Source organism: Budorcas taxicolor, chromosome 5 (assembly GCF_023091745.1).
Source record: "Budorcas taxicolor isolate Tak-1 chromosome 5, Takin1.1, whole genome shotgun sequence".
Lineage (NCBI taxonomy): Eukaryota > Metazoa > Chordata > Mammalia > Artiodactyla > Bovidae > Budorcas > Budorcas taxicolor.
This window is the reverse complement of record NC_068914.1, coordinates 43,049,175-43,068,849: the sequence shown is the minus strand read 5'-3', so window position 1 is coordinate 43,068,849 and position 19,675 is coordinate 43,049,175. Positions and strand designations below refer to the sequence as shown.

Below are 19,675 nucleotides of genomic sequence, written 5' to 3'. Positions count from 1 at the left end.
ACGTTGTAGGGTCTCTGCCTAGATTTTTATTTCTTTCATACGGATATCCAGTTGTTCCAGTGTTAGTTATTGAATAGGCCATCATTGTTTTGTTGTTGCCTTTATTCCTTTGTCAAAAATCAGTGGACTGTATTTATGTGGGTCTGTTCCTGGGCTGTCTTCTCTGTTCCAAAGATCTATCTGTTTATTCTTTCCAATACTACTTTCCCTTTAGATTTAATCTTGAAGTTGGGTAATGTTAGTCTTCCGATTTTGTTCTTTCCCTTTAATCTTGTGTTGGGCTTTCTGGTTTTTTGTTTTGCCTTTTCATATAAACTTTGGAATTAGTTTGTTGATACTCACAAAATAACTTGCTGGGATTTTGATTTGGTTTGTGTTGAGTCTGCAGATCAAGTTAGTAAGAATTGACATTTTGACAATATTGAGTCTTCCAATCCATGAACATGGAGTATCTGTCCATTCATTTAGTTCTTTAAAAATTTTTTTCATTAGAGTTTTTTGGTTTTGGTTATATAAATTTTTGTGTCTATTTTGTTAAACTTGTATCAAAGTATCTCTATTTTGAGGGTGCTAATGTAAATGGTATTGTGCTTTTAATTTTAAATTCTGCTTGTTCATTTACTATAGGAAAGCAATTGACTTTTGTGTATTTATTGTATATCTTGCAATTATAGCAAGGATTGTTGTAATTACTTAACAGTTCCAGGGATTTTTCTGGTTGATTCTTTCGGTTTTTCTATATAGACAATCATGTCACCTGCAAACAAAAACAGTTTTATTTCTTCCTTCTCAGTCTATATTATATCTTTTGTTCTGTTTTCTTGTCTTACTGCATTAGCTGGGACTTCTAGTGTGATATTAAAAGGGAGTGATGAGAGAAGACATTCTTGCTCTGTTCCTGATCTTAGAAGGAAAGCTTTTAGTTTCTCACTGTTAAATATGATGTTAGATGAAGGTTTTTTTAGGTGTTCTTTATCAAGTTGAGGCAGTTTCCCCTCTGTTCTTAGTTTGCTGAAAATTTTTTATCATGAACAAGTGTTGAATTTGATCATATGCTTTTTCTGCATTTGTAACTATAATCATGGGATTTTCCTTCTTTAACTTCTTAGTGTGGTAGATAAAATTAACTGATTTTTATATATTGAACTAGACTTGCATACCTGAGATAAATCATAGTTGGTCATTGTGTACAGTTCTTTTTTACACATTGTCGGATTCAACTTGCCAGTATTTTGTTGAGGATTTTGGCATTTATATTCACAAGAAGTATTGGTTTAAAATTTTTTTTTCTTGCAATGTCTTTGTCTGGTTTTGTTATTAGGGTTAACACTGGCCTCATAAAATAAAGTAGGAAGTATTCACTCTGCTTCTATTTCTGGAAGAGACTATAGAGAATTGGTATAATTTCTTCCTTAAATGTTTGGCGGAATTCACCAATGAATGCAGCTGGGTCTAGTGCCATTTGTTATAGGAGGTTAGTAACTATTGATTCAATTTTTAAGATAGATATAGGCCTGTTGAAATTGCCTGTTTTTTCTTGTCTTAGTTTTGGAGATTGTGTCTTTCAAGAAATTGGCCCATTCATCTAGGTTATCAAATTTGCAGGCATAGAGGTGTTCATAGTATTCCTTTATTCTCCTTTTAATGTCCACAGGATCTGTATACTGATGTACCCTCTTTCATTTCTGACATTCTAATCTGTGTCTTCTCTCATTTGTTCATAGGCAGCCTGACTAGAGGATTATTGATTTTATTGCTCTTTTCAAAGAACCAGTTTTTAGAATTCTTTCTCATTTCTTAGCTTTGTAATTTTTATTATTTATTTTCTTTTGTTTACTTAGGATTTATTCTACTTTTCTAGTTTTCTGAGGTAGAAGCTTAGATGATTAATGTCAAATCTTTCTTGTTTTCCATATTGTATTCAGTGCTGTCATTTTCTTGTCATGCACTGATTTCACTGCATTACACAAATTCTGGTAAGTTGTATTTTCATTCTTATTTGATTCGGAATATTTTTTTAATTTCACTAAGATTTGTTCTGTGACCTATGTATTCTGTTCCTCCTTGCAGGTTTCTTAGTTTTTGTATCATGTGTTTTAATGCTCTTGTTAGGCACATGTACATTAAGGATTATTCTGTCATCTTGGCAGGTTGACGCCTTTATCATTATGTATTTCCCTTCTTTATTCCTGGTAACTTTTCTTGGTGTGAAGTTTGTTCTGTTTGAGCTAATACAGCTCCTCCTGCCATCTTTTGATTAGTATTGGAACGGTATATTTTTTTCATCCCTTTACTTTTCATCTATATGTGTCTTTATATTTAAAGTAGATTTCTTGTACACAGCATGTAGGTAGTTGGAGCTTGTTTTTTTTATCCATCCTGACAGTGTGTCTTTTAATTGGTGTGTTTGGATCATGACAATGTAAAGTAATTATTACACAGCTGTGTCAGTGTCTGCCGTGTTTGTTATTCTTGTCTGTTCCTTGCTCTTGTTCTTTGTTCTGTGTCTTCCACTCTTTGTCTGCCTTTTGTAGTTTTAATTAAACATTTTATGATTCTACTTTCTCGCTTTTTTACATTTTATTATAGATAATCCAAGTCTAATTTCAGACAACAGTAACCTGCTTCACAGCACAGGTATCTAACAGCAGACTGTTACGAATCTCTCCCCCCATTCTTTGTATCATTACTGTCATTCATTTCACACATGTCAGCCATATACATAAATGCATATATAAGCATACAGAATCAAATATATGATAGCTATTATTATTTTTGAGCAAATGTATCTGTTAGATCAATTAAGACGAAGAGACGAAAAATTAAAGTTGTAATTTTATCTTCAATTATTCCTTCTCTGATGCTCTTCCTTTCTTTATGGTGATCCGCATTTCTGACATGAATCATTTTCCTTCTCTCTGAAGAGCTTCTGCTAACACTTCATGCAAGGCAGGTCTACTGGCAACATATTCCCTCAGTTTTTGTGATTTGAGAACGTCTTTATTTCCCCTTCACTTTTGGAGATTTCACAGGGTTCAGAATTCTAGGTTGATGATTTTTTTTCTCTCAACCCTTTAAATAGTTCATTGCACTCTCTTGTTACTTGCACGGTTTCTGAGGAGAGTTCAGTCAGTTCAGTCGCTCAGTCGTGTCCGACTCTTTGCGACCCCATGAATCGCAGCACGCCAGGCCTCCCTGTCCATCACCAACTCCTGGAGTTCACTCAGACTCACGTCCATCGAGTCATTTTTCTGAGGTATTCATTTTTTCTGAGCAGAAGTTGGATGTAATTCATATCTTTGTTTCTGTAAAGCTATTTATCCCCTCTCTGTCTTCTTTCAAGGTTTTTTCCTTATGATTAATTTTCTACAGTTTGAGTATGCTTGGGTGTAGTTTTTCTGTATTTATCCTGTATGGTGTTTTCTGACCTTGCTGAATCTGTGGTTTGCTGTTGTAGTTAAAATGAGGAAATTTTCAGTCATTATTGCTTCAAATATTTCTTATATTGCTTTCTCTCTTTTTTCTGTAAGTGGAACCACTTACACCTCTTACACCTTTTGTAGTTATCCAACAGTTCTTAGGTATTCTGTTTTGCTTTGGGTTTTTTTTTTTTTTTTCCCAGTCTTGTTTTTCATCTTCGATTTTTATTTTGGAAGTTTCTGTTGTCATATCCTCAGGCCCCGAAGTCGTCTCATCAGCCATGTCCAGTCCCCTCAAAGTCATACTTCATTTCTGTTAGTATTTTTTATCTCTACCATTATTTTATAATTCTTTCTTAGAATTTTTATCTCTTTGCCTATGGTATTCATTTTTTCTTTCATTTCACCTTATTTTTTTTGTTAGAGCTCTTAGCACATTGGTTCTAGTTGCTTTAAATTCCTGGCTGATGATTCCAACATCCTGCCATATGTGAGTCTCATTTTGCTGCTCGCTTTGTCTCGTCAAGCATTCCTTTTCCTTTTCAGTGTGTCTTATAATTTTTTTCTTAAAAGCCAGATACGATGTCCTGGGTAAGAGGAACTCCCATAACCCAGCCTTTGGTGCCATAGTGGTCTCAGTCTTCTAGTGAGCCTGCACCCCTGGCATCTACTTCACAAACGCATCTCAGCTTTCCTCCCACTCAGGTGGGACAAGATAGTCGGGGTCCCTGGAGTTGGGTATTTCCCTTCCTTCAGATTGATTAGGCTCTGATAACAGCCCAGTTGGTCGGGTTCTCAAGGGCAAGCCTTCCTAACAACAGATGGTGGTTTAGTTGAGTCATGTCCAGCTCTTCCAGCCCAAATGGATTGAAGCCCATCTGGCTCCTCTGTCCATGGATTTTCCTGGCAAGAATACTGGAGTGGGTTCCATTTCCCACTCCAGGGGACCTTCCTGACTCACGGAACCATGGGTTTCCTGGCAAGAATACTGGAGTGGGTTCCATTTCCGACTCCAGGGGATCTTCCTGACTCACGGAACGAACCCACATCTTCTGCATTGCCGGTGGATTGTTTGCTGCTGAGCCACCAGAGTGCGCCTTTTCTTTCAGAACAGCTCCCTCCTCCACTGGAGGCATGAGGGGTTCTATCTCCAGTAGTCACTCTGGGAAACCTGGTTAAGCTCCTGGAGGTAGAACTCACGGAAGTGTGGGGCCCCCTGACCTTGGCACTCAGGCTTATTCACAGCGAGCCTCCAGTCGTTCATCCTGCAGCTCAGGCTTCCTCCTCAGGCTCTGCCTCCCACAGGCTGCTGCTCTGGGAAGTTGTGATTCTCTGTATTCACCGGCTGGTCTCCCCAGTGTTGGGAGCAGCAGTTTGCCCTGTAACCTCACTTCTCTGAGCAATCTGAGAGGACTTGTTGGCTTTTCAGCTTGTTTATCTGTTGGGTTGGAGTAATAACTTACAAACTCCTGAAAACAGGAAGTTAGTGCATGAAATTTTGTTTAATGGTGACAGAGAGTTTGATTATTAGTGTTTCTTTCTGGGACACTGTCAGTCCAGGGAGTCCAGGCCTGTGTAACACCCAGCACAGGTTCCAGCTGCACTCAACTTGGGAGTGTGTGTGCATTAGACATCTGCATTAGATCTGCCCCCTCTCTCCCCACTGCCTCGGAAGCCCCAAACCACAGCTCCTTCCTATGTGAGACAGGCATTACCTGTGTAGTGGGGAGCATCTGAACAGAACAGTTAGCTAAAAAGTGTTTCCTTATAATAATAGGATGTAGTTCTTCTGTGTGGATTAATGAGAGATTTCCTGTGGGTTGTCTTATATTTATAAAACCAAGTGTTCTCTTGGACTTCAAGGCATACTGGAGAGAGAGGGAGAAGCTATCTTCAGGACATGTCCTACATGTAGCTACTTGCTACAGTCAGACCCAGTAGTTAAAATCGATGTGGCACTGACCTGGGCTTTCATGTTCTTAACTGTTATACAGTTGATTTATTTATCTTTAAAGAGATATAAATATACTGATTTTCCTCTTTTTTTTGAAATATTACTAATAACTTTTGACGAATGCACCAAATCCTTTTACTTTGCCTTTAAAGGACTTTATCTTCTTTTCTTGTTTAAAACATTTTTTCTTACTCATCCATCATATGTGTGAGTTTTTCCTTTAGAAACTATTTTGTTATGGTTAAGAAGTATGTTTTCCCCAAGAATGATGGGCATGGGCAGAATTCTGTGGTCTGCAAGGAGCCACTGGTCACAGCACTTTGCCCTCTGTGAGCAGGTTGTTTGGGAATGCCGTGGCTTCCTGTGTTTCTAGGTGTTGGCTGTCTGGCAGATGGGAGGAAGGAGGTGTACACAACCTGGTGGCTCAGCCTGGCTCCCTGAGAGATGCGGGGCCAGATGTAAGATAGCAGTGACGCCCCGAGGCAACGGCCTCCAGTGTTATTTAACCACACACCCTGTAAGCCAGAGCATTTCAGGTCCAGCATGGGGGACTTTTGCCCTTAGATTCTGTGACCATCGTTTCTACTTCATCATCATGTTTTCCAGCTGGAAGCACTGAATTTCTTTTTTTCAAATACTGATTTTCAAAGTGTTTCAAATAGAGTATTTATTCATCAGTTTTTTGTTTTTTGAAAATCTGTCTAATGGAGATAAGTTTTATCTTTTTTCCCTGGGTGCAGAAAAAGCTTTTGGGTTTGAAAAATCAGTTCCTCTTTGTAATTCTCCCTCCTGTATCTCCTTCTCTTGTCTCCTCGGCATCTCTGATCTGATTGAGGAGACTGGTTGGCAGGGTAGCAGGTGACACAGAAGGAACAGGCCAGTTGCATTTGAAGGGCCAGCATCTGGCTTTGAGGATGGCTTTTGGTGGAGGGTCTTACCCAGGAACTCCCATCCTTAGAAGATGTGCCCTCTGAGAGCAGATTTTCTTCTTGCTTTTACAAGACCTCAGTGTTAACTCTTGTGTTCATTGGAAACCTCGTGTGAGGGGGTGAACCTTGGAGAGTGGGTATGGAGAGAGTGAGGAAAGGAGAGTCCTGGTTAGGTTTTGGGGTATCTAGGAGGTCCTTCCCATCCCTTGCTGGATTTTCACCCCACCCCTCTCACCCGCTGCTGGTTTATCACCGGAGACACTTGAGGTCAAAAAGCAGAAATTACGTTCCTGTAAAGATGAATGAGATGGGAATGGCGAAGTGTGTAGCAGGTCTTAAATCCTGGGTATGAGTTGCCACTGCACAGTGTTTAGCAGTTCCGCCTCCCAGGGAAGAGCAGTGAGGTGAACCAACTGTGTGTGTTTTTGGCACATAGGATAAACTCGACTTGAACTGGGATTTTTCAGATTGGTTAGATGACCTTGAATAGAATTGGCCGGAATGTCCTGTGTACATTTTCTCAAACAGCTTTTACTATGCTATGTTTCAGGGTCAGGAGGACTGCTCCCCGACCTCTCCCCCTCCTGAGGGATTTCATGGGTTCCAGCATTGTGCTTTTTTAAAAAAAAATCATGTTAAAATATATATAACATAAAATTTACCATTTTAACTATTTTGAAGTACAGAGGTCAGTGGCAATTAAGTACATTCACTTTGTCTGCCACGATCACTTCATCCACCTCCAGAGCTTTCTCATCTTCTCAAACGGAGCCTCTAACCCCATTAAACACTGACTCCCCATCCCCTCTCCAGCCCCTGGCACCCACCCTTCTCTTCCAGGCACCTCATATGTGGAGTCACGTGGTATTTTTTCTCCTGTGACAGGCTTGTTTCCCTTGCTGCAGCGTCCCTGTGGCAGATAGCGTGTGTCAGCCTCTCCCTCCTTCTCAAGGTTGGACACTCCTCCACTGCACCTCTGCACCTGGACGCCATGAGCCACGTCCTCTGGTAGCATGTGCAGCAGCCAGGGGGCAGCTAACACCACGTGCCTCCTGCGACCCAGGCCTGAAGCCCCAGGGTCTGCCCAGTGTCCTCATCAGGGAAGGAAGTAGCTCCGAGTATCCCTAGAGAAACATTTTAACAGCAAATAACCTCAGTGGCTCAATGGTAAATAACCTGCCTGTAATGCAGGAGATGCCAGTTCGATCTCTGGGTCAGGAAGATTCCCTGGAGATGGAAATGCCACCCCACTCCATATTCTTGTATGGAAAATTCCATGGACAGAGGAGCCTGACAGGCTGCCAGGAGCACGGGGTCACGGAGTTAGTTGGACATGACTTAGCAACTAAACAACAATGATGTTTGCTTTTAGAAATTTTAAGAAATTCAGAGAAAATTTAAGAAATTCAGAGAAGCAAAAATAAGAGCATTGTGTTCACATATAATTCCACCACCTCTTAATGACTGCGGCTCTCCCGCTGCACGTTCCCCAGTCTCGCACTGGGCGGACACCTGGACGCACTCACCCCTGTGGCTGCAGTGAGCTGTCTCTGCAGCCTCTCAGGTGCGCCAATCCCAGCACGGAGGCCTGAGCTCAGACACCTCGATCTCTGAGTCCAACACTATCTCCTGGGCCTTTGGGCCCCTCTGTCCACACATCCCCATTGTGCCACATTCCAAGTCATCTACTAGATAGATAACACTGCCCGAGATCTTGGGGATTAACTGGGCAGTCTACCCACACATAACCCTCTTTCCCAGCAACAGCACCTTGAGGTTCTTGCCAGGTCTCCAAGAGGGGCCCCCTCCTCCACCTTCCTCCTGAAATAGCTCAGGACGGGTGACAGGCAGCCCCTACTATCTGCTTACATCCAGATTATTACAGATACGGTACTACACTATTCTTGCCTATTTCTTACTAAGGTAATATGTCATAAATACCTTCTCATGTCCTTAAATAACTCCTGCATTTTAAATGACAATGTGCATCCATTACTATAAGCTTATTGAGTTTTTCCTATATTATAGGACACACAAGGTTTCCAGCCAGTATCTTTATATGTAAGTCTTATAAATCTGTGTGTCCCTAATTATTTTCTTGAAATGAATTCCCTAAAGTGAAATTGCAGGATCAGTAGCAACACATGCGTTTTTTTAAATATTAATGGCCAAGTTGTTTTCTAGAGGGTGCCTATACCTTGCCCGCTAGCCAACATTAAAAACAAATCTTCTGTTGTCCCCCCTTTCCAATGAGTAAGAAAGCAAAACAAAGGACTTAGTTCAGGTCAGTAGCCAGAATAGGGGTGGCGCTCTTGAAGCAACATGACTCTGAGCTGTATTAGTAGAAATGTCACGCCCCAAACAGTTCCAGCAGCGCCCAGTGTCCTCTGTGCTGTCGCCCACCCCTCAAATATTTCACTCTGTTCTGGGCACAGGGTGTTCAGAGATGCTCACAAATTCACGTAGGTCCAGATGATGAAGACTCAGATGGGGAGGAGGCTGGAAGCACATCTGATGAAGAGCACTCAAATGGATGTTTCTACAAAGGGGTGAGAAGGGCAAAGTGGGATCATGATGCCCAAATATTTGAAAAGGTGCCGCAGAGAAGAGGCTGAGGCTAATTTCTTTTCTTTTTATCTGAGACTCCAGAGGGTGGGAGTTGCAGGGAAGCAGTGTTGTTGTACAAGGAAGTGCAGGCTGGCAGCTCCGGCTGGCTGCATGTTGGGGGTTTAATGAAGAGCTCTTCACATCCACATCCCTGGTACCTTCTGACTTCAACACATGACGTCAGCCTTCAGGAGAGGCCCCACCTCCTCCAGTCAGACTCCAGTGTGCCAGGACGGGACGGGGGAGGCTGGTGCCCTCTGGAAGCAAGGAATGGGGCCTGCACTGCGGGGATGCTTTTTGGTGCTTAGTTACAATTCCACCCGCTTCCAAGTGAGTTGTCAGCCACAGTGGGAGTTGTGGTTCCGTTTTATAGTTTAACTTCCACATCTCAGTTGCCCTGTTAGCACAGTGGAAACTGTGGTGACGTCCCTGGTGGCTCAGGGGTAAAGAGTATGCCTGCGGTGCAGGAGACAGAGTTCAGTCCCAGGATTAAGAAGATCCCCTGGAGGAGAGAATGGCAACCTGCTCCAATAATCTTGCCTGGAAATCCCCATGGACAGAGGAGCCTGGCTGTCTCCAGTTCGTGGGATTGCAAAGACCTGGACACGACTGAGCAACTAAACCACAAACAAACTGCAGTGACGGCACGTGCTCTGCAGGGTTCTTGTATGCTAGGTGGGGTCTGTGCGGAGCTGCTGTCCTGTGGGTGCTGGCTGGCGAGCCCGTCTTTCTCTCCTCCTGTCTTTCAAGTATCAGCCCCAATTCTGAGTAGGAGGTTCGCTTTGATACTTTTACTAATATTCAGGATGAAAAACCATACCAGTTCAGTTCAGTCGCTCAGTCGTGTCCGACTCTTTGCGACCCCATGAATCCCAGCACGCCAGGCCTCCTTGTCCATCACCAACTCCCGAAGTTCACTCAGACTCATGTCCATTGAGTCAGTGATGCCATCCAGCCATCTCATCCTCTGTCGTCCCCTTCTCCTCCTGCCCCCAATCCCTCCCAGCATCAAAGTCTTTTCCAGTGAGTCAACTCTTCATGAGGTGGCCAAAGTACTGGAGTTTCAGCTTTAGCATCAGTCCTTCCAAAGAAATCCCAGGGCTGATCTCCTCTAGAATGGACTGGTTGGATCTCCTTGCAGTCCAAGGGAGTATCAAGAGTCTTCTCCAACACCACAGTTCAAAAGCATCAACTTGTCGCTCAGCCTTCTTCACAGTCCATATGCAACAAACTAAATTTATTGTGTTTAGACACTATTACTCATAGAGGGAGAAGGAGGAATTTCTGTTTACAGTTTGGAAAAGAAAAATGTATATGAAGATTCCTTGAATTCAAGCCAGGTATAGACCTCGTAATGCAAATCATAGTGTTTCACAGTGGGTTTTAGTTATTTTGGCAGTACAAAGAATTGTAAATAAATTCAGAGTGTTTACCCTACAGCATCTGATTTTTTTTCTTATATTGTCTTCTAACTAGCTTTTAATCACTCTTTGAATTTTCTATTTTTTCATCCTTAAAAATGAGTTGTGTAGGATCCCTTATTTCATTCAGAAGACAGTGTCTCATAGGTGGAAAAGCCTGTCACACAAATAATAAAGACAAATAATAGTATTATTTACATGTCTTTATCATATAAATGGACACATTTGTTTGTAATTCTGGGCTTACCCTGCCTGGTCTTCTCTTTCTTGGCGCAACATTATGACCTTCTAGAGGAAGAATATGAGGAATTTTTTCCTTTTAAGCATAGTAAAATTACATTCAATCTGAGATCAACTGAGAGGTTAAAATAAATTGGAGAGCTTTGTCCTTTGATTTAAAATTCATTCTATTTCCCTTCTTGGCTGCTTTCCCAGAAGAGGCTCGCTGTTTCACACAGGCAGGCTTTCAGTTTGTTTAAGCTGTCCTTCCCGGGGAGAATTGAGTGAAGATTTGCTGTGTGGCTGTGTTGCCAGAGCAGAGTCCAGACATCTCCTGCCACACCCCTGCCCCCTGGCGGGCAGGGCTGCACCGACAGGGCCTGTCACCTCCCCTCTTGCTTCTGCTGACGCAGAAGATGAGGCTGCCCTGGGGTGTGTGTCAGAGGGCCCCGATCGACCACAGGACTGGCACACCCGAGGGGGCCCTCATCTGAAGACCGTGTATGTTTTGGTGTTGCCAAATGTTTTGTGGTGGTAATCCTTTGAGCGCCCATTTTCAGATTTACATCATTTCTTTAAATATGAGGTTTAGTAAAAACAAAAATTTTGAGGAAAAAAATGACAGTGTTTGGAAGTGTAGTAATATTTTAAAGTTAATCGAACACCATTATCCAAAGGCAAGCAATTTCCTGAATATAAAAGCGTCTTTTCTAAATGGTAATTTGAGGGTTGGTAATTTGGAGCCTAGAATGTGCGTTCCCATGACAGTGATGTCCTGAGAGGCACTTGGGACCGTGTGTGAGCCAGCCTTGCCCAGACCCCACAGGGCACAGACCTGGGACACCCTGACCTCTGCATCCCATGCGGGCACCGTGGACCACGCGTGTTATGATCCCCAGCTAGCCTCTGCTCCAAAGATGCTGTTCTCCAGTCCAGATAAGATGGATAGGGGGGTAAATCCCAAAACTCAACTAGGAAGAAACAGATTCTGGAAAGACAATGTAACTTAAGGCCTGATGGGTGGATAAGGGGAAGAGAGAAGAAACTCTGGATTCCAGGATGTATCAACTGCAAAGCCTGGTGAGGGACAGCAGGTGTGACAGGAAGAATGTCAATGGCAGGTTTGCCTAGTAAGTAAGAGATGAGAAAGGAAGAAGAGAAGGAGTTGCTGGGCCAGGGGGCAGTGTGTGGTAACGACAGGGCGGCCAGTGGATTGTGTGTCTGGCAGAGTGGCCCAGTGGTAGGAGCGGCAGGAGGTCCTCACCTTAGGACTGCTTATCCCTGCCTTCTCCATCTGGACCTTGATGTCCGGACTGGAAAGAGGTACAAAGATGCTGTTAGGAGGATACTGAACGCTTTAAATGAGTGTGTCTCCGAGTCCAGACCATATAGAGACAGGGCACAGGGTTCCTGGGGACCCCTGAGCCAGCAACGTGCCAGCAGAGCAGGGCAAACAGCAGTTAGAGGTGGGCAGACTTGAGCTGTGCCTTGGCACAATTTTGAGTTAGTTATTAGATGAAGGAGTGGTAAAAACTGTGAGGCCCTCTAACAGTAGGTGTGTAAGAAAACCCTTTTCGGGATGGAGCTGTGAGTGAGGAAGGCCCTGGGGAGGAACTGCAGCTGAGGATACCAGAGAGGCTTCCTGGAGGAGGTGGCCACCCTGGGAGGCAGCTAGGCAGCCGGCAGCCTGGAGTAAGTAAATTAGGACAGCCCTGCCTTCTAGTATCGGAGAAGGCAATGGCACCCTACTCCAGCACTCTTGCCTGGAAAATCCCATGGACGGAGGAGCCTGGTGGGCTGCAGTCCATGGGGTCGCTGAGAGTCAGACACAACTGAGCTACTTCACTTTCACTTTTCACTTACATGCATTGGAGAAGGAAATGGCAACCCACTCCAGTGTTCTTGCCTGGAGAATCCCAGGGACGGGGGAGCCTGGTGGGCTGCCATCTATGGGGTCGCACAGAGTCGGACACGACTGAAGTGACTTAGCAGCAGCAGCAGCCTTCTAGTATCATAGTTTCTCGTGTGTGAGCATACTCGGCTTGGGCTCTGTGCGGCCAGTGGGGGGTGGTCTGTGGTTCAGTAGGAGTCTGCAGGTCACCATGGAGGGCCTCAGAACAAGGCTGACCAGAGTGGGGTCTGGTAATTAATGTTGGCAGAGGCAGAGGTGCTGCCTCTGGAGCCTGGCTTCTGTGACTCCTTGTGGAGGGGATGGAAAAATGGCTTGAGAGGGCGCCATTTAGAAAATGCTTGCAAGCCAGTGGAAGGAGGTCTCAAGCCAGTGTCTAGCGTGTGTGAGAGCAGTCCTCAGGCCCGGGGTCAGCGGGAGACTGCCTGCGGGGCCAGGCCTTCTTCTGAGTGACTCAGGTCTCGCTTGGCGCTTCCCCACTGCCATCTTGGGCTGGGGTCAAGGTAGAGGGCTGGTCCGTGCCCCCCAGGAGCCCGTTCCTCACCCTGGGAGAAATGGTGTACCAGGGACCCAGGAGACGAGCTTGGCCTTGAAGGGTGGGGAGGACTTGAGTGGCTGCGTGTGTCCACAAAAGGGGGCTGGGGGGCTGCTAGAGGGCTGGGAGTGGGGGAAGCCTGCCAGAACCATCGGGAAGGCTCACCTTGTGTGGAACCAGAGGTGTCAATGCTCAGGGTCACACCATTCCTCCTTTAGCTTTGAAGGTCTGTCTGCTAGAAATCTCCTCATCGAGATCTTTAGGACCCCATGTAACAAGCGAGCAGTTTCCACAGCCCTTCTCAGGGTGAGGGTCCTTTTCCCCCCTCCTGCTGTTTCAGTGCCTGTTCTGTTTTCCTGTTGTCTTGGTGATGAAGCTGGCATCTTCTGCTTTCTCATGAAAAGTTTCATATCTGTGGGGTATTTTCCATCCACTGCTTCTGCTTAGCCAGGTCCATTTCACTAAATTTTCATGTAATTTTTTGAAACTCTTATTCTAAAGCTCTTTCTAAGATTTTAAAATGTGATAGAAATACAAGGTGATTTATAAGTGTAGTTTTTTTCTGTCAGTATATTCAGACACGGTGTCTGTAGTTTTGACTCTCTCCAGCCTCTGCCTTAGCCACCCAGTCCCAGGTTACCTCCACATCTGCTTCTTGCCTTACTGCCTGTGCTTGCACCCGGGCGTGTGTTCCCTCTGAGAATACTGCTTTCACTGCCTTTTCCTGCTCCAGCCCTGGCAACTCTGTAATGCAGAAATCGCTGGTCCTGTAACCCACATTCTTAGAGGGTGGAGCCGTGTGTGCTTCGTTGCTTTGCGGCCCCATGGACTGTAGCCCACCAGGCTCCTCTGCTGTGGGATTCTCCAGGCAAGAATACTGGAGTGGGTTGCCATTCTCTTCTCCAGGGGATCTTCCCAGCTCTGGGGTCAAACCCACGTCTCGTGTGTCTCCTGCATTGCAGTGGATTCTTTACCCACTGACTCATCGGGAAAGGCCCTGATGCTGGGAAAGACTGAAGGCAAAAGGAGAAGTGGGTGGCAGAGGATAAGATGATTAGATAGCATCCCCGACTCAATGGACGTGAATCTGAGCAAATTCTGGAAGATAGTGAAGGACAGGGAAGCCTGGCATGCTGTGGGGTTGTGAAGAGTCAGACATGACTTAGCAACTGAACAACAATAGCAAGAATGTGGAGCCAGTTTTGTGAGTCACACCCACATGAAACAATAGAATGTATGTGTTCCCAGGTAGCAAGGAAGGAAACTTTCATTTCACCTCTGTGTGTTTACAGCATGATGTAACATGATGTGTTTACAGGCCATGATGTGAGCTGTGTGTCATAGTCAAATACGTTTGAAAGTCCCTGCAGTACTCTAATATATTGCTAAGCTTTTATGAAAGAAAGGTCATTTATCACCTGTGTCCGGTAAAATGGTGTGTGCCTTGGGAAATTCGCTGTCACCAGGCCAGGCAGGGTCCCCAGGAGTGCTGTAAAGGCTGTCGTGTCAGAGGGCAGGGCTCACTGAGGAGAGCGTCTGAGTGGGTCATACCATCTTTGGAGGCTAAAGAACGGTAGGATTTTGAGACAGCTTCTCTTCCACTGCTCTGTGATCCCTCAGATCTCAGCTCAGGTGCTCCTTCCCCGGGGGCGTCCCCTGGCCCCTCTTCACCTCTAGACCAGGCTCCTCTGTTAGACGCCTCCATAGAACTACAGTCCTCACTCTCAGCACTTAGCTCAGGTTTCAATGCTACAGTTACTAACATGGTCATTATCTTCTTGTCTGTACCCACCACCCCGCCACCAGTCTCCCAGAGCATGACTTTCACAGGCAGGCATCAGCTCTGTTTTTGTTGATATACCTGCAGGAGCCAATGAGATCCCTAGCACATAGTCAGCAATCTGGTACACAGCGATGGCGTGAGGCCAAGACAGGGACATCCCCAGCCCCAGAGCTGATCCACGTGAGTCATCCATAAAGCCCTCTGCTGCCTTACTGCAGAAAGGGCTCAGGAGTCTCATGGCACAGGGGGATTGAAGGACCAGGAACTCAGCAGGGGCCTTGATCCCAACCCCTATACACAGGACACCCCCTTCCACCCCCCACCAACCAGGCCACTTCCTGCTGAGCCTAGTTCTCCAGGCAAGAAGCAGAACTGGAGACAGCATCTCGTGGGTGATGGTCCTTTCTCTGGCTTGGGATGGGGCACTGTACTTCCAAGTTCCTTGTTGCAGTGAAGAGTTTTCAGGCCATTAAACAAGTTAGTTTAATGGGAACCAGCCTATTTGCATTCTGGGTCAATACTGCTGGGGTAGATTTTGGCAGGGCTTCTGATTGGTGTAGCTGGGGAGGGGTGAGCTCATGTGGTGAGGAGGAAGGGCTGGAGCGCTGGAGCCCAGGGTGAAGGCAGAAGTGTGGAGAGTGGAGGATCCATAGGTACTTCTCGGGCTGCCAGCATGGAAAACACGTGCTGGAAACATTTTATCTTAGGCTGAAGAGAATGCAGGCAGGTGGGCTGGCTCCTGGAACCCAGTGTTTATTAGAGACTGAGAATTGCTCACGGTCTGGGACCTCATGAGTTTTGGAATTGCTTTCCCGTTTGAGAAGCCAGACCTCTGTGACCCCCCAGCATCATTTCCATGGCAACCAGCTGAGATGAGATGGGGCTTTTGACCTTGCAGGACAATTGTAACAGGAAGCGGATGGGCTTTTATACAGAAAATTTACTCTACAACCTGGAACAAATCACATATAACTGCATCTCAGTTTCCTCAACTCTGCAATAGAGAAAGGGACACGGCATTCTTTTGATGGTGTTTGGAGGACACCTGATGTCACATGATGAGATACCTTACTTTCATTTGTTCAAAAACTTTGTCACCATGTCTGAGGTGCTTTTGGTGTTACCGTAATCCCTGGGAAGGTGGGATAAGCATAGTATTTCTTTTTGTATGAAGTGTAAGTGGTGCCATTCTCCTGGATATTTGGGCATAGAAACTGTTCACTGGACAAATGCTTGAAATCTGGGTTTTACCTTTCACATTGCAGACTGTAACAGTTCAGTTACTGCTGCTTGTTCGGGCCACTCTCGGGTAGCCCGTTGGTTCAGATTGCCGTCAGCTGCAGCCCTGGCACCGCTCCTTGAAGTCACACTGATGCGCGGCCCCTGTGCCAAGCTCTCTGGTCGCTCATGCCCACATCCCACACTCTCTGCTCTGCTCCTTGCAGGGAAAGTGCGATGGCGGGACTTTAACCAGGAGGCTTACGTTGGCGGGACAATGGTCCGCTCCGGGCAGGACCCCTATGCACGCAACAAGTTCAACCAAGTCGAGAGCGATAAGCTGCGGATGGACAGAGCAGTTCCCGACACTAGGCATGACCAGTAAGTGTCAGTCCACGGCCGGGCGCCGCCTTGACCACTTCCTCTCTGACAGTGAGTAACTTCCAATGGGATGCTTGTTTCTTCTGTTAACTCTTCAAAACAGTGTGTGCCGTGTCTTCACAGGGCCGGAAAACTAGGAAAAGTTTGAGGCATGTTGCAGTGAACCTCACCTGCAGGGAGTGAAAGCGCTGCTTGAGGTCACGTTCCAGTCCTCCTGACCCCCTGGCGTGTTCAGGCCGCTGGTCAGGGCATGGGAGCCACCAGTGTGACTGCCCTCGTGTGCACTGGTCACTCATGTTTAAAATTCATTCACAAAGCAATTTTCTGTTGTTCACAACCTGACTGGGAAAAAGGAGTCTTGCTTACTGGGAAGCTCAAAGTTGGGAATGCTCTAGAGATCAGTAAAGAGAATGAAACAGCATCTCAGGGTTGAAGTTAAATTGAGAATAAACTTGGAGCAGGGTCCTGGGGCTGTCTCTCCACTCCGAGTGCTTGAGGCGCAGGCTGTGGTCTGCATCCGTCCTTTGGTTCTCAGGGACCGAGGGCTTCTCAGGCACAGCATGGGAGGCCTCCAGATCCCTGAACGTGCGTTTGCCACACTTGACCGCAGAGGTGATAACATGACCCTCACGGCTACTCTGTGCCTTTGAGCCTTGCTGGCAACCGTCTCTCATTGGAACGCTATTCACACTAGGGGCCTTAGATGGTTAATCTGGTTTTATTATAAAATAAGGAGCTGCTTTTAGAGGGGAGTTGTTCCCTGGATGCTGCTAGGCCTTCCTGCTCACCAGGCTTGTTTTAGAGTTGTCCATCCATTGTGTAAAGGTACGTGGCTGCCATATCCACTGTGATGTAGACGCCGTGCTTGGATCCTCGGGTCCAGCAGAAAAACCTCTCCTGCTCTGCCTGGTGGAGAGGACAGGAGGTAGGGGGCAGGAGGAGGTGTGTGGCAGTGTGCCCTTGGACAGTCTGCTCCAGACCAGTGCATTTGAGGCAGTGAACGTCTAGGAGAGTCTTGAACTGTAGGCATCCAGGCAGGAGGCCAGTGACCAGCTCTGACAGGTAGCTCTGGGCCTGTAGAGTGCCACCTGGGGTTCCGTGCCTCTGGCTGCCAGTTCTGGGTACTGAAGGGCCAGTGAGCTGGAGAGAAACAAGAGCCACCAGGCTCCATGTGAACACGTTAACACTTTTCCTCTTCTTTCCTGATTTCAGGGGAGTTCTGTAACTGTGTGCACACCAGTTAGTCACACAGATGGACTCTGCCTGCTCTTACAAGCTGGTCTGTTTTGCAGGGGTGGGGTTGTAGTCAATTCTGTATACCCAGAGCAGCTCACAAGTGTGTACAGTTACAGTTCTTTCAGACTCAGGAAGTTGTGTGTGTGTGTTTGTTTGTGTAAGAGAGATAATATATGAAACATATGATCAGTATATAAACATATATTGTACATGATACTAAGAATCTCATCATTTTTCTAAATTTGGCCTAGAAGATTGTCTTTGCTTAGTATTTGTTATAACCTATTAATTTATGTTTAAGGCAGCTTTACTAAGCCCCTTTGATGGGCTGCTGGTTGGAGTCAGCATGGGTAACTGGTAAGCACCCTGTCTAGAATATAAGTTCCTGAGCTAGGATTCAGGGACCCGTGGGCTCTGGGCGCAAGGCCCTGAAGCTGGTGCACAGCCACACGTGGTGCCGCCTGCATGTCTAGGGAGGGTCGCGGGGCCTGCGTCCCTACCACTCTCACTCCTCGGCTCACCAAGCCCTCTGGATCCATCCTGTGCCAGTCACTCCCATAGCTCATGGCTCGGGTTTGAAGGTTGTCCTCACTGTGGAGAGAGCAATGTTTATAACGTGCCCTTTGCTAGGAGCAGTGGCTGAGGCCAGAAGGACTTAGCATGGCTTTTACTTAGGAGACAGTCTGGGATTTGGCCTAAACTCGGGAGAGAGGTTCAAGTTCTAGCAGAATCTAGCTCAAAAATTGTTCCTGGTGACTGGAATCCACCACTTAGAATGACATCTCCGTGAGATGGTGTGAGTTTTCTTTTACTTTTTGGTTTAAGAGCTGTTTTCTTGTGTGACCTTTCCTCACAGCTAAGAGAAAATGGTGTTCTTTCTGATGCTCAACAGTGCGCAGACTGGAGTTCTGTCTCCACCCCAAGTCCCTTAAATATTCACAAAACTATATATATTTTTCAGTTTTTGAAATATGAGTTTGTCCAAACAGATGTTTGAATATTCATCCTGCAGTGGGCTGTGTTTTAGGTGCTTTAATTTTAGCTCCAGCTACTGTGTCGTGTTCATCTGCACGTGCGAAAGGAGCAGCTGGGATGCCTGCCACGTTTGTTGGATTTGGGCTAAATTAAAATCTCCCCAAAGTCAATTTGATGCCTGGAATTGAGCCAACGTCCTGTCTGCAAAGACTCCGCTTTAGAACAGCCAGTATTACTGAATATCAGGCTAAGGAGATTAAGTTACTGATTTGAATCCCACCCCTAACCCATATCTAATAGAGGGCTGTTAAAGCATTTGACGTTCCTGTATAAACACCATATATTTGGCTCTGCGGCATCTCCCTTTGTGTAGACTGATGGAAATGGTTGCCTGTGGGATTCAGTCTTTACTTATGATAAATCTGAAAGCGGTGCAGGCGGAGGTTAAGAACAAAGGCTTGGGAGTCACAGAGGCCTTGTTTGAAAGCCTGTTTCTCCAGTCCCTAATCCTGTGGCCTTTGTCGCTTATGAAATACTGTGACGTTGTGACATTATGATCTGGCTACTGTGAGGGTTAAAGGAAACACTCCCAAAGGCTGGCTCCTCCTCCCCTAAGGTTTTGTTCCAGACCCGCCTCCTTTGAGCTCCTGCCCTGGGAGTGAGGTCCCAGCCTCTCCCTGCAGCATCCCCACGCACTTCTCTGGTTGATCCTTCTCCATGATCTTCATCACCACCTACAAACCACGTGTCTCACCTATCTATATGTTGCTCTGAATGTGCTCATTAAGGTAGTGGGCTATTCAGTTTAATTCAGTTCACTCAGTCATGTCCGACTCTTTGCAACCTCATAAACTGCAGCACGCCAGGCTTCCCTATCCATCACCAACTCCCGGAGTTTGCTCAAACTCATGTCCATTGAGTCAGTGATGCCATCCAACCATCTCATCCTCTGTTGTCCCTTTCTCCTCCTGCCCTCAATCTTTCCCAGCATCAGGATCTTTTCCAATGGGTCAGTTCTTCACATCAAGTGGCCAAAGTATTGGAGTTTCAGCATCAGTCCTTCTAATGAATATTCAGGACTGATTTCCT

General features: G+C 45.8%; 1 protein-coding gene across 1 annotated transcript in view; it reads left to right on the top strand.

The window, feature by feature from the left end:
* GALNT2 (polypeptide N-acetylgalactosaminyltransferase 2) overlaps positions 1–19,675 on the top strand; it is a 179,528-nt gene that overhangs the window by 97,366 nt on the left and 62,487 nt on the right. Inside the window, exon 3 of the mRNA XM_052639645.1 lies at positions 16,222–16,375. Within this exon, the coding sequence (XP_052495605.1) occupies positions 16,222–16,375 (154 nt within the window). The remainder of the gene's footprint in view (positions 1–16,221; positions 16,376–19,675) is intronic.